Source organism: Zootoca vivipara, chromosome 6 (assembly GCF_965207765.1).
Source record: "Zootoca vivipara chromosome 6, rZooViv2.hap1.1, whole genome shotgun sequence".
Lineage (NCBI taxonomy): Eukaryota > Metazoa > Chordata > Lepidosauria > Squamata > Lacertidae > Zootoca > Zootoca vivipara.
The window spans coordinates 87,739,574-87,754,988 of record NC_142589.1 but is presented as its reverse complement, the minus strand read 5'-3'; the positions used below and the strand labels follow the sequence as shown (position 1 = coordinate 87,754,988).

General features: G+C 49.4%; 1 protein-coding gene across 5 annotated transcripts in view; it reads right to left on the bottom strand.

Annotated features, from left to right (window-relative positions):
- PTPRS (protein tyrosine phosphatase receptor type S) overlaps nucleotides 1–15,415 on the bottom strand; it is a 282,909-nt gene that overhangs the window by 115,165 nt on the left and 152,329 nt on the right. For all 5 annotated transcript variants that reach the window (XM_088672957.1, XM_060275383.2, XM_035118880.3 and 2 more), the window contains 2 exons: nucleotides 15,207–15,395; nucleotides 1,468–1,578 (listed from right to left, as the gene is read on the bottom strand). In XM_088672957.1, coding sequence (XP_088529083.1) covers nucleotides 1,468–1,578; nucleotides 15,207–15,395 — 300 coding nt within the window. The remainder of the gene's footprint in view (nucleotides 1–1,467; nucleotides 1,579–15,206; nucleotides 15,396–15,415) is intronic.

The following is a 15,415-nucleotide window of genomic DNA, read 5'->3' as shown; positions in this document are numbered from 1 at the left end:
GTGGGGGAGATGGGGACCCCACAATCTCTCCCTCAACTGCAAAGCAGGAATCACATACGAAAAGGGGTTCCCCTCCCTGTTTTTTTTTAAAAGGTGGGCTGCTGTTGTTGGCACAGCTTGAAAGGTTTGATCCTAATTCTGTGGGGGGACTGCACAACTCTCCTTAAAACATTCCTTTACAGCATCCACCCTCCAGACATTACTGACTACTGTAGTCTAGAGCAGTGTTTCCCAAGCAGTGTGCCTCCAGATGTTTTGGGACTACAACTCCCATCATCCCTAGCTAGCAACACCAGTGGTCAGGAATGATGGGAGTTGTAGTCCCAAAACATCTGGAGGCACACTGGTTGGGAAACACTGGTCTAGAGGAACCAGGTTGGCAAAGATAAATAAGGATGTACCTCTGGGAGGGAGGGAGGGAGGAAAAAAGGAGGATGGCCGCATTACGAACCAAATCCGAATTATCAGGGAAAGGCTGACCCACACCGCAAACATGGACCAGCTTTAACAACTGGTTTACATCTTGGCGGGTGAGGATTTGTGGGAATTCCAGTACTTTTGACACTCCTGCCCCCTCCTTCTGGGTAGACTACAATTCCCAGAATCCTAAGAGGGAGGGCCCAGGAAGGTGTGAGTGTCTTAAATGATGGCCTTGGGAGACTTGCCTCTCATTTCTTGTCAGTTTGCCATGCCAGTTTGGCTGAGCAAATCGGTCCAGTAATAATGTCTAAATCGCGGGGAGGCTCAGTACCACCCCATAGGTATTGGCTACCACAATGGTGGTAGGGAGAAAAAAACCTTTTTTTTTTGACAGGGGGAACAGAAAGAGCAAGGTATATTTTAGTTGGGCTAGAAAGAAAAACACAAGAGTTTAGAAAGAAGGGCTGGGTCACAGCTCCTTGTTTGGGGCACTTGCACCCCCCAACAAGTGCCCCAAACAAGTGCTGGCGCAGTCCATGCAAACTCACAAGAGTTGTAGGAAGGGACCCAAAGGGTCACCCATCCCAGCCCCCTGCAACACAGGAATCAGATATGTAGCTTGGGTTGGTGTGGGATATTTACAGGGGCAGGGGCAGCTCCAGGTTCGAACCGCCCCTTGGCATGCCCTAGCGGTGGTTGGAAAAAGCCGGGGACACTGGGCCAGGTGTTAGCCAGAGGCCTCCTGCCAGCCCTGCAGCATAGGTACAGAACCATTTATAAGACATTTCCTCCTGCTCCCCAGTGCATATTCCCACACAGCTGGGTCTCTCCAATGTCCAGCCACGCTCTGGGTCACCCATTTGTCTCCGATACAGACTTTTCAACCCACCCTAAACACCTTCTGGGTATTGAGAAAAAGAGAAACACAGCAAAAAAAAGCCTTCGACAGTGTGCGCGTGTCTTTGTGCACACGTGTAAGCTGGGGGGGGGGGAAGGAGTTCGGACAGGGTGGCATTTGCCACTCTTGCGAGTCACGGCGTTCCCTACCTCTCACATATAGGTTTGCGGGTGAGGAGTATCGCACGCCGGCGCTGTTGCTGGCCACACACTCGTACTTCCCCTGGTCAGTCTCTTCGCTGCTTTCGATCTGAAGGCCACCTGGAAATGGGAGGAGGGTCCGGGAGCGGGGAGAGGAAGGAGGAGATGCCGGGAAATGTGTTAGTTCAGAGGACCAGCAGGCCAGGAGGGAAAGGGCAACCTCTTCCCCGCTTCCCTCTCCGTCGCAGCTCAACGCTTCCGGCGCCCACTCGGTGCTTGTTCCTCTTACCCAAAAGCGGCACCCTGCTGCAATCCCGAGGAGGTTTACTCACCAGCTGGGATCAGTGGGACTTACTCGCTAGTAAGGGCATGCAGGATTGCGACCCCAGCATGCTCTTGTTCGCATAGCACAGGTAACGGGTAGCCATTTGGGCTTGGTTCACATTATCCATTCTTCTCCCACCATCAATAGATCTTCTGTCTGTCTGTCTGTCTGTCTGTCTGTCTATCTATCTATCTATCTATCTATCTATCTATCTATCTATCTATCTATCTATCTATCTATCTCTATGATCTTACATTACGGCTCTCCCCAGCCTGCATACAATTCTCAAGCTCCCTCTCCTCCTCTGGTGCAGCTGCATGTTTTGATTGTTGGACCTGAGAAAAGTTGTTAATGCTAACTATGGTTTATCTCCTCTGAACACCAGACCTGGAAATTGTGGTTAGTGTTAACCATGGTTTATGTGTTCCATAGTTTGGGCCTGGGAACAGTGGTTAGTGTTAACCATGGTTTCTGTTTTCCAAAGGTCAGGCCTGGGAAATGTGGCTAGTTTAGCAGCAACCATGGTTTATCTGGGCAAGCCAGAGACATCAACCAGTCTCTGAAGTTGATTTGTTTCAACAAACCATAGTTAAAATGAACACTTGCCACACTCTGCCCCGGCTCAGACACCTTGCCAACTAACTGTGCAGTTAGTTCAAACTGGAAACAGATGTTTCCAATCTCCTCCGGGAAAGAGATGGGGGTTGAGGAGTATGCAAACCAGACAGTCGTGCACACAGTGCTAACTCTGGCTTAGTGCTCTGTGCATGCCAGACTGCAGCCTGATGCAGGAATTTGCATAAACTGAGCTCTCCATCTAGAAAAATGTGAGCCAGCAGACTAATAGGTGTCACGCAGCTTCAAAGGCTTATAATGCGCTCTCTCAGCTCAGGCTAACCCTCTAACTTCACCACAAAATCAGCAGAGGCTGCAGAGAAACCAGATGTTGTCGGCCACCCTGGTTGGGGGAAGCCACTGTGCCAAGGCTCCCCCAAAAACTGGAACTGGTCCTGGAGAGGAGGAGGAGGAGGATAAACATCCTCTTTGTCTGTATTCTCCACCCTGTTCCCTAGCTTTACAGACCTCTGTCCAAGACCCCACAAAAGGATAAGTCTATCAACGGTGAAACAGACCCTCCATGTTCAGAGGCAGTATACCTGTTGACGCCTCCCACCAATGGTGGGAGAGGAACATTGTAGGCTTCCCAGAGGCATCATGAGAAAAAAATTATTATCCTTGGTCTGATCCAACAGAGCTCCTCTTAAGACATTAAGATACATTTTCCTCTCCCACCCCCACCCCCCCATTTTTTTAACCAGAAAATACAAATACAATTGCATTAAATTTCCCAATTCACGTGTTCCGGACAACAGTTTCGGGTTCGGATTAAATCTTACCACTTTTGTGGACTGTGAAGGAGAAATGATTTAATAATAGGAGTCATTTTATCATAGTAATAGTAACCACCAACACAAGGGAAGCCAGAATTAGACCTTCGGTGCTTCTCGGTGTCATGTTTTGAGCCCACATCATGAATTGCAAGTGTGGCAGGGAGCTTGGGAAGTCTTCCTCCCCTGGCCCCAGAGGACCTTGGGAAGTCTTCCTCCCTTGGCCCCCGACAGACACAGCGGCCGGTTCCATCCAGCCAGCCAAGGAAGAAAGAGAATTATACACGCATTGAAAATAAATGCAGAATTGAAGGGAGCAAATAAATAAATAAATAGGGGGGGGTGGGGTGGCGGGGAGTCACAGAAGACAGGACAAGAGGCAGGACAGGAAATAAATACCCACAACAGTGAAAGGTTGACAAACCTCCAAGATTATTATTAATTTTTTTTAATAAAAAAAAATCAAAAATCACACAACTAACACGAAACAAGAACTGGTTATAATCAAGAGGTTGAAGTGGCAAATAGGCTAGCAGGTAAAGTGAGCGCCGTGTGGGGCAAATGTTTTTGTGTGCGTTTGCGCAGGGTGTGTTTTCTTACCTCGGATCGGAGTACCTTCTGCAAGGAAAAACAAAAGAAAAAGAAAAACAAAACAGAAGTGAAAACGAGCGGGGAGGAAAATAGTGGGAGTTTTTGTTTTTTGTTTTTGTTTCCCTGGACGTGCCAGTGGGAGAAAGGACCCTGAGGAGAAGGAAGGCTTGCATCTGGTTGGAGAATCTCTAACGCTGTTCTATTTTGAGCGGGCTGGGAAATGTGGAAGTACTTAGAAGACTGAATGGGTGATTCATGTTCACTTCGGCCAATCAGGAAGGCTTGCTAAGCAGCTGCGGGCGTCATTGGCCGCCCAGGGAAGCATCAATGGGGAGGAGCCAACGCCTGATGGTCTAGTGCAGCTGCTTGGCAGGCAGAAGGTCCCAGGTTCAATACCAGTTATCTCACTGGTCAACAACTACGGATCAGGAAGCAGTTAAATAGGAAAGGCCTCTGCCAATCAGAGCAGACAGTTCTGGGTGATGTTATAAACTGGCAACTTTTCGTCACCTGCTTTGCCTGCAGAATGCCCCAGGTCTAATCTCTGCTTAAAAGGAGAACCCTTTGCTGCGCCAAACTGGGAGCTGCTGCCCGTCAGAGCAGAGAACAATGGCCTGGGTGGGTAAGTAGACTGACTTGGAAAGAGGCAGCTTCCCACGAACCATGGGACAACAAGGTGAGCCACTCTCCACATGCTCAGAGGCACTATTATCCCCTCCAAGGATGGGTTGAAATGGACAGCCATTTCAGCGTTCTCCTCAAGGTTTGGGTCCAAAAGGCCGGAAGTCGCCTTCCTCATAAAATTGCAGGATCCTTCCCCCCCTCCCCGCCCCCCACTGGCTTTCCAAGAGTTTGCTGCACATCTCAGTTAAGAAATGTATTATCGTAAGAAGATCTCTAGGGTTTTACTCCGATCCTGAAAACAAAGCAGGTTTTGCAAAGCACGGCCCGTTCTTTCAAGTCCAAAAAACTCCCCCATCTCCTCCTTTGCATTATCTCCAAATATTAGCATTCCCCGGTCTTGCTAAACATCATCAATGTCTGCAGCAATGTCCACCCCGAAATAACCAGCTTTTATATTTTAAAAGTTTAAATGTCTCTAATACTCTCCCCCCCCCCACAAACTTCCCAGATGCGTGTGCCCTGTTTTCAGGATAGGGGTAAAATAAACCACCTAGTTATTATGATTAGTTAGTGTCAGCTGGGTGGGGAAGAGGGCAAAATGTTATTTGGTTAAAGCTGGTTAAGGTTCTAGTTAGAGAGAGTCAGCTCTTGGCTGGAGAACAGGTTACAAAAAACGGGAATCTACAGAAAGGCGTTAGTTAGCATCTAGTTAAGGTTACTAGCTAGTTAATGTTAATCGAAGCAAGGAATGCTCGCTGGAGGACACAGTTTGGAAAGGAAAGAAAAGGAGTAAGGAAAGGGAGGGGGGAATAAAGGGAGCGTTAATTTGGGCAAGTCTCTGCCGAGGAGCAGCTGGGTGGTTTTTAAAAAGGCAGCGAGAGAGAGAGAGAAAGCGAGGGAGAGAAGAGGGAAAAATTAGCAGAGGGTTGTGGATTTATTCAGTGGAAATAGAACAGCCTTGAACTCATCTTTCCGTCTCAGAAAATCAGGCCTGGAAACGAAACACATACTGTACAAAAATCTGCCATCTGTGACATCAATCTGGAACAATGCGGGGAAAGGACCAGTGGGGAGAAAGGGGGGGCGGTGTTCGTCTATAGGGGTCTGACTCACTTGAAAGGAATCTTTGCTGCATCACTGGTGTGCCACCCCTCGACAATTATTTCCAACAGGAACAAATTATCTGGAGCCTACGAGGGCATTCAGGGTGGGAGGCGAACATCAAATGTGGGTCTGGGGGGAGAGGAAAGAGGGGTCCCCAGTCCCAAGATGGCGGTGTCCAACTGGCATGGCCATCACAGCTGCAAATCAGTGCAACCCCGGTGACGGCCTGTGTTGATAATCTTTGTGAATATTCAGGTTGGCACCCCCTTGCCCTGCCTTCAGGTCAGAAAACTGGGGTCTATACCTGCATCCTATTTGCCCGTGAATGGGATTTGATCCCAGTTTTGCTGCTCCTGGTGAAATTTTACATGAAACGCCATGGGTAGACAAACTAAGGCCCGGGGGCAGGATCTGGCCTAATTGCCTTCTAAATCCGGCCCGCAGACGGTCCGGGAATCAGCGTGTTTTTACCTGAGTAGAATGTGCCCTTTTATTTAAAACTAGCTGACCCGGCCACGCATTGCTGTGGTTCTTTCCTGTGATTCCCCCACCCCACCCTGTCCTGATTCATGACGTATCCTGCCCCTCCTCCCTCCTCCCCGGCTCATCCCTGTGTTTCGGTAGGATACCCTTCCCTCTGTTGCCCCTGGGGAGTGTTGGCCCCTCCCCCCTGCATCTCCATACCTTGGCCCCCACCCTTTGAAAAGGAACTGTCAGCTTCTAGGTTCTATTTCCCAGCATGCACTTTCGTCTGAGCCTTCTGTTGTCCCTGGGGCCCCTCCCCCATGTATCTCCATACCTTGGCCCCCACCCTTGGAGAAAGAAGTGTTAGGTTCTGGGTTCTATTTCCCAGCATGCACTTTTGTCTGAGCCCTCTGTTGTCCCTGGGGAGTGTTGGCCCCTACCCCCGGTATCTTCATACATTGGCCCCCACCCTTGGAGAAGGAACTGTCAGTTTCTGGGTTCCATTTCCCAGTACAGTGGTGCCTCGCTAGACGAATGCCCTGTAAGACAAATTTTTCGCTTAACGAAGAGATTTTTTGAACAGAGATTGCCTCGCTAGACGAATTCGGTTTACAAAAAATTCGTCTAGTGAATCGCGGTTTCCCATAGGAATGCATTGAAATCCAATTAATGCGTTCCTATGGGCAAAAAAACCCCACAATTTTTCCCAATGCATTCCTATGGGATTCGCTAGATGAATTTTTCGTTACACGAATTGATCCGTGGAACGAATTAAATTCATCTAGTGAGGCCCCACTGTATTTACTTTGGTCTGAGCCCTCTGTTGTCCCCTCCCCCCTGTATCTCCATACATTGGCCCCTGCACACGCATCGTGAACATTTCTATATATTTAGATGCATCTCTGGGTTATTTGTGGGGCCTGTCTGGTGTTTTTACATGAGCAGAATGTGTGCTTTTTATTTAAAATGCATCTCTGGGTTATTTGTGGGGCATAGGAATTCGTTCATTTATCCCCCCCCAAAAAAAATATAGTCCACCCCCCACAAGGTCTGAGGGACAGAGCCCACGTCTGAAAAAGGTTGCTGACCCCTGTGTAACATTGATGAACACTTTTTAAAAAAATGTCAAGAAAAACCTTTCTCCCCCTCGAGATTTCATTCCAGTAAAGCCAGCCCTCCCATTAGGCAAATTTCCCCTTAATACTCCATTACGGTAAGGCCAGCCCTAACATTAGGGGAAATGACCCAGCCATCTTTAGGCATCAGATGCTGCCTGCCACCAGCAGTGGCTGTTCCTCCTGGCCGCCCTCTTCTCTGGAGGGAAGAGCTCTGTGTGCCACAGAAGCCTGCCTTGCGCCCCTTAAACTCGCGTACTTCCACCTCAGGGGTTTGTACGCGGTGCTGCACAAGGAACGAGAGACAGGGATCTCGTCCGTTGCATCAGGCAGTAGTTGCCACACGCTAGCCCTGAATTGCAGTAATGCCAGCTGGAAGTTCTAATGGGCATGCCCAGGTTGGCTCATGAAAAGTTATTTAAACTACTGGGGGTGGGGGCAGAAGGAAAATGGGGGGGGGGAATAAACCAGGACGACAGGGCACAGTTGGCAGATTTTTATTTTTTACAAAACCTGTAGGAGTTTCACATCTAAGAAGCTGGAGAGTATTTGCAAGGTGGGGAAGGAGACAGTTGTAGAGTTGGAAGTCCGACCCCCTCCAGGGCAGGAATAAATTGATTTTGACAACCCTCCAATACTTTCCAAATTTGTGTATTGTGGCAATTGCCCTGAACTTTGCTTCTGGGGCAGTAGACCAGAGATTTTTATTTGGTGGGTGGGCAGTGGCGGCATCTGACAAGTAAATAAGGTCCATCATTTAATATTGAGAGTCCCATGGACTGCAAGAAGACCAAACCTCTCCATTCTGAAGGAAATCAGCCCTGAATGCTCACTGGAAGGACAGATCGTGAAGCTGAGGCTCCAATACTTTGGCCACCTCATGAGAAGAGAAGACTCCCCCTGGAGAAGACCCTGATGTTGGGAAAGATTGAGGGCACTAGGAGAAGGGGACGGCAGAGGACGAGATGGTTGGACAGTGTTCTCAAAGCTACGAACATGAGTCTGACCAAACTGTGGGAGGCAGTGGAAAACAGGAGTGCCTGGCGTGCTATGGTCCATGGGGTCACGAAGAGTCGGACACGACTAAACGACTAAACAACAACAATTTAAAGGGACACTTTGTGAATCGAGACAGGGCCAAGAGCTCCTGAAGCAGAAAAGCAAGGAAGGAAGGAGCTTGTTTTACTCTTAAGGCTAAGCCAGTTATACAGCAATCGTAGAATCAAAGAGCTGTACAGTTGGATGGGACCCCAAGGGTCATCCAGTCCAACCCCTGCCCCCCTGCAATCAACAGGGATCAGCAGTCACACTGGACTCTATGGCGGGGATGGGAGGGGGCTATTCCTTTAGTCCATCCATTAATAAGCAAAAGTGGCAGGCTGGAATACAACTGGTTATTTAGTTTGTTTATTTGAAACCATAGCGGACCCTGCTTAGCTTCGCGAATGGGCTAGCTAATTAAACACCCTGCTGCTCAGCCAAAAAGGAAGACCCCCAGACTGGCTTACTTAAAGAAAACAAAATATTTAAGGGACAGTGAACCGGAAAATGTTTGCTGACTCCTGCCTTAGACTGCCCACCATAGCAAATGGGGAAAGAGAAATTAGGAAGCTGTCTCATGTTGCCTCGTCTGGACAGAACACACTTTAATTTTATTTCAGGGATTCCTGCCTTCCCAACCACCTTGCAATTTCCAGGAAATTTGAAACTCCAAGCCTCAAATCAGTTTGTGGCCGGGGGGGGGGGGGGGAGGAGAGGGGGGAACCTCCAGAAACGAGAGACGATGCAGTTTTAAGGTAGCTCACGATATTGTGTTTGTGGGGATTCCAGGACGATTTTATTTGATAACTACCAAATTTGCCTAATTTTGGAAGCATTTGCGTTTTCTTCTTTTCCTTGTAAACAGCCGTGAGATTTGAGACGCCGGTAATTTTTGGCCTTTAGGTGCCTACGACAACCTCCCAGGTCACAAAAGTTCTGTTAAAAATGGCAGAATATCCCTACTGAAAGAAAGGCGTTAGTAGACGAGTCAAGCCGGGTACGGGGAAGCTGTTAAAAGAAGGAATTAGTTTTAAGGGTGGGAGGAGGGTGGGGCAGGCAACAGGTTTGGGGTTGGCTGGCTGCCAATTTTTTTTAAAAAAGAACTATTAATATTTAAGAAAATGAAGAATTGACTTGATTTATGTGGAAAGCACACTTACCAAAGGTGTCTGAGTGAAATGAAATTAAAAAGGAAACAGAAAAGGGGAAAAAAATTAAAAGTGCGGTTATAAACCAGTTACTTTTAAAAGAAATCTTTCCAAAGAAAACCAAAAACCAACGAACCCAACACAGGACAGGACATAGATAAGACAGAGGTTATCACATACAGAAGTTTAGACATTGATTCCCAGACATGACAGCTGAGGTTCCCCGCCGCCTCCCCAAACAAAAAACTGGGGACACATTTCATCCTTACCTTCTGAAAAGGTTTACTTTGAGAGTTACAGGAGGGGAGAAACTGCTGCACTCTCACCACCGTGTCTCTGTATGAGCCATAGATTGGGGAAACGGCATACTCAAAAGAGAAAGGCGCCAGACCAGGGACTCACACAGAGAAGCAACATGGAGCACTCACCATGTTGGTCATTTTTGGGGAGGGTTGGAGGGCCGCTCTCCCTCCAAGCATGCTATCAGGCACCCCTTTGGGAACCACTGGTGTTCGCGTGATGCAAACGTCCAGCCTGCGCCGAGGTCTTCTGCTCTTCCTCTCAAGTCGCCTGTGGCGAGCACAAGCTTCGAGGCTTGCAACCGGCAAACACCACAGAGCACCCCCCTCCCCCTCCCCGAAGCGCAAATAGTCATCTCTGCAGCGCCGCAACAAACACATACACAAAAACCGACCTTCCCAGGACCCTTTGAGGGGAACCTGTCAAAATTAAGTCTGGCGTCTTTCCTCCGTTTTGAGAAAACTCCCACCAAAGCTTTCTCAAGTTCAAGGGGCAAAAGACATTTGGGGGGGGGTCCTGGTGGGCTTAGCTGGCAGAGTCGTGAGGCCCACCAGCATCCATCACAGACCGCCTAACCCCTCACAGAGTTGCTGTGACCACTAGGCCTGCGCTGCTTTGGTTTCTTTGAATAGTTAGCTTCACTGACACCGGGTATTTTATTGCTGATCTATGCTTGACTCTGGCTTCTGACAACATCCCTGTTGGATCACTGTGGGGGTGTCCCCTTTTGTACTCCCCCACGGCTCAGATCCAACAGCCCCTTCCTTATTGAACTTTCAGCATTTATTGAAGACTTGCTTTTATCTTCCAGCAGGGTTTCTCTCTTTTTTTTCCGGGGAGGCAGACAACATTCAGGGAGGGAAATCTCTTAAAATCCTGACTGCCCTCTTGAAATCTCTTGATTGAGGAATGCTGGCGCTTGCCCCCCCGGGGTCTCAGGTTTGAGCCCTTGAAATCCCAGCGGCTGGGATGCTCCTGATGTGGCAAGCCTAGTTTTTGGCTCCTTTCCAGTCTCCCCCGTGAATGAGCTGTGAATGAGCTGCGCAGAAAGGGCTGAAACAAATGGGGGGGGAATCAAAATAACCCCCCTTTCAATTTATCCCACCTCTGTGAATCAAAACAGCCCTGTCTCGTGTCAGCGCCCAAAGGATGAAAACCAGGCACAGAGCTGGGGGGACAGACGGGACTTTTCATCCCAGGGGCCACATTCAATGGGAGGCCCCTCCCACATGGTGTGGGTGGGTGGAGCCAGATAGAAAAGTGGGCGGAGTTCTTTCCTTTCCACTTGCATCTCTGTTCTGCTTCCAGGCAAGCAAGAGGGCAAGGCATCGAGGTGGCAGAGGGGAAGGTATTATTTTGACTCAGCCCCCTTTTGACTCTAGCTCCACACACCATTGCAGGAGGGGGTATCGGGGGGGGGGGCTGCTAGCCACAATGGCTATGCTCTTGCCTCCGCACTCGGAGGCAGTGATGCATCTGAATGCCAGCTGCTGGAGGGGAGAAAAGGTGCTGTTGCACAATGTCCCTGGTTGCACTCCCAAGCTATGACCCTCCCTGTGTTTTTTTTTAAAATGGTAGAGTTTACTCGCATTGACACCACCAGAAATATTGGGGTGGGGTGGACCGAGGTGAAGACTCTTAATCGCAGGGTTGTGGGTTTCAAGCCCCACGTTTGGGGGGGGGGAGATTCCTGCACAGCAGGGGGTTGGACTAGATGACTCTGGGGGCCCCTTCCATCTCTACAACTCTATGGTGGCTACCAATTCAGATTAGGTAAAGGTAAAGGGACCCCTGACCATTAGGTCCAGTCGTGACCGACTCTGGGGTTGCGGCGCTCATCTCGCATTATTGGCCGAGGGACCTGGCGTACAGTTTCTGGGTCATGTGGCCAGCATGACAAAGCCGCTTCGGGCGAACCAGAGCAGCGCACGGAAACACCGTTTACCTTCCCGCCGGAGTGGTCCCTATTTATCTACTTGCACTTTGATGTGCTTTTGAACTGCTAGGTGAGCAGGAGCTGGGACCGAGTAACGGGAGCTCACCCCGTCGCAGGGATTCGAACCGCCGACCTTCTGATCGGCAAGCTCTAGGCTCTGTGGTTTAACCTACAGCGCCACCTGCGTCCTAACCAATTCAGATTAGGATCGGACAAATTCATGGAAGGAGGTAAAAGAATCCGTGACCACCAGAAATTATAGGATAGGATTTCCCTCCAGGATCAGAGACAGTAAGTGCTTCTGCGCATCAGTTTCTGGGACTCACAAATGGAGTGTCCTGCTTAGGAGTTTTCTTGTTTGGGGAATCTGTTTGGCCTCTGCGAGAACAGGATGCTGGGGGCTAGGCGCCCCTCTCACGCACACACACACACATGCACACACCCGCTTTGGTCTGATCCAGATCCAGGGTTCTCCTGACGTTCTTTATTAAAACGGCATTCCTCAAAACGGACGTTAATGCTTGTGCAGGGACTGGCAGCGTTTCAAAGCACTTTTTGCACAAAGCACTCGTTTTAATGAAACCTTGGACCTGCCAGAATGCAAAATGCAGTGGTTCGGGGGCAGGGGTGGGAAGGAGAGAGAAAGAGAGAGAGAGAGGAGCGGAGTGGGAGGCAACGAAGGAATGAATCAACTCCGGCCACCCATTAAGCAAGACGGCTAACTCATGCCAGAAAGGAAAGCAAAAAGGGAGAGGACAAATTAGGCGGTTGTCAGGCTTCCAGAAATTTCAACGCAGCCAGCGTTTCCGACGGGAGGGGGTGGCGGGCCGCCTGGCAGGCTGGTTTTCAGAAGGGCTGTTTGTTCGCCAGGTGCCGCTAACCGTGGCTCACCGCACGGGGGTCTGCTGTCCTGCAGAAACGAGCTTTTAAACGCACCTTGAGAGAGGTGCACAGGTTTTCCCCCTCCAATCCCAAACGTTCCCGTTGCCGCTGCGAGACGAAAGCCGGGTTTGAAGCCTTCGTGCCGATCTAGCTGTGGTTCCTGCATTGCAGGGGGTTGGACTCGATGGCCCCTGGGGGGTCCCTTCCAACAACTCTATAATGCTACGAGTCTGTGAAGCCCTAATCCACCTGGGTTCAGGGTAACTCAGGGACCGCCTGAGCCCTTGCGGCAAGATCACCTGCAGGAGCATCACCGGACATTCCCCTCATTTGGCGAGGCTCCTCTGACAGCAACAAGAAACTTTATTGCCATCAGTACAGTCTTGTGGAACTGCCTGCCACTGGAGAGCCAGCAGGCGGCCTGCGCCAAACACTTCGATTCTGTCAGGCTTACGCAGGGAATTGAGAACACATCTTTCCACAACGGCTAGCTGATTTCTGATTTTAACTTTGTATATGCTTTTTCTTGTATGACTTCAAATACTATTGCTGCACACCAATAGCGGTATATACCGTACTGGCCTGAATATAAGCCTCCCCAAAATTCCAACCGTGAAAAGTTAAAGTGCAGCTTATATTCGCGACCTTAAAATATCGCTGCTGAAACAGCTGACCACAAGGGCCATCGGGAGCGCAGGGCAACAGCTCCCGTCCGCAGCTCCCAAGCCGTCAAATTTTAAAGGTATGGCTTATATTCAGGTGAAGCTTATATTTGGGCCAATACGGTACCTCTGAAATGAGAATCTAATCAGTGTATAATCCTAAAGAACTGGAGGGGGGGGTATGGACTTTTCCAAACCGAGGGCCACACTCCTGTCTCCCGCTTGGACTACTGCAATTGCGCTCTACATGGGGCTACCTTTGAAGGTGACTTGGAAACTACAACTAATCCAGAATGCAGTTTGTTAAGGGTACAGAGAACATTGGCTCCCAGCAGCTATCCTATTTTTAAAAGACATCTGAAGGCAGCCCTCTTTAGGGAAGTTTTTAATATTTAATGCTGCATTGTTGTAATATTCGATTGGAAGCCGCCCAGAGTGGCTGGGGAGACTCAGCCAGATGGGCGGGGTACAAATAAATAAATAAATAAATAAATAATAATAATTAGTTATTATTATTATATTTAACTTTCTGAGGGGCTAAACTACAGTTCTCAGGATTTTAGGGGGGAAGCTAAGTGCTTTAAATGTATGGGGTTTACCTCTGCTGGCTCCCTGTTCAGGATTTCTTTTTGCAAGCAGAGGACTCGTGTTTGGACATTTCAACTGGGAAACAAAACAGTGCAGAATCATAGAATTGTAGAGTTGGAAGGGACCCCAAGCGTCATCTCGTCCAACCTCCTGCAATGCAGGAATCTCAACGAAAGCATCCATCAGAGATAGCCATCCCACCTCTGCAAAGCGTGGCTTTCTTTAGCCGTACAAAGGGAAAATAAGGAGGTCTCCGTGCCGGAACTAAGAGCGGTCAACACCCCAAAGCTATACACACACAAACACAGGTACACAACACACAACCAGGGGAGGGAACACAACGAACATCGAGGAAACAACTCGGAACGCAAAGCACATGGAAGCACATAACGAGACACAAAACCACAACTCAAAATTAACTGAAGGGCAGGTAAACAGACAGGTGGAAGCAGGGGTCTCACCTGCAGTATTCCTGCACCTGGAGGGGTTGAACTAGATGTCCTTTGGGGGTCCCCCTTCCAACTCTACCATTCTTAGATCTGCTTGGGCAGCACACGCTGTGTGCTGTGTAATGTGGTGTGCTGCTTAGTGTATTGGTTAGAGGGTTGGACCAGGACCCGGGAGAACCTGGGTTCGAATCCTCAGTCGGCCATGAAGCTCTTTGTGTGTGACCTTGCACCAGTCACCACCTCTCAGCCTAACCTACCTCACAGGGTTGTTGTGAGGGCGACTTGGGGTTGGAGGAGAACCTTTTGCACCCCCTTGAGCTCTTTGGGGGGGGGAAGGCGGTATCTATAAATGTGATAAATAAATGAATGAGAAAATCAGTGTGGATAACTGAATTTAAGGCTGGAGATATAAGAAAGGGAAATCGATAGAGATTCGTCCGTCCCTTGGTATAGCACTTAAGAGATAGAAGGCAAGCAGTCCTGAAAAATGAGAGGATGGAGAATACCCAACAAATGACTCAGAATTTCATGTGGTCGTTTCTACATCCGTTACTCCAGTCACAAAGCCCGGGTCTCTACCTGGGGCCCACGACGTCCTTCAAAACATTGCACCAGCTGCCACCCTAGCTTCCAAACTGCCACAAACATTCACACAAGCGGGTTTGTAACACTTAACCCTGGCAAAGGCCGTTTAAATGCAGCCGAGTTCTGGCAAAACTGCAGGTGTGCCCAGCTGCGTAAAGTTAACTTTTTTCAGATACTTGCACGCTTAATGTACAGCCTCCTGAAAGAGGCAGTGGTTAGAATGCCAGACCCAGGGTTCAAATCCCCACCACGCCATGAAGCTCCCTGGGTGTCCTTGGGGGTCGCTGACCTACTCCACAGGGTTGATGTGGGGATTGGATGAAGATTGAGCTCTCTGGAGAATATATGAACGCAATCAATCAATCAATAAATAAATATAAGACCTTGTGATCGCCCAATCCTTTGCCAGAGGGACCTCGGGGTTCCAAAGAGGACTCTCTGGAACAGAGAGTGGTTTACCGTGCAGACAACGCACACCGTGAACCTCTGAGCAGGCTCTTGACCGAAGCGTTACCTGCCCCACCAAGCCAACCAGTTCACCTCACCTGATCTCAGCTGCTTTATCCTTCCGTTGCTGGCGCTGGGGTCGACGGGCAAAAAGTCTTTGAACCACGTGATCTCTGGATCTGGGTTGCCACTGGCTGCGCAGAGCATGGTGGCGGTTCTTGTGCGCTCCACCACTTTCAGCTGGGGTCCCATGTCGATGATGGGGAAGCCGGAAGGCAGCTGGTCCTCTGTTTGAAACGACACAGGC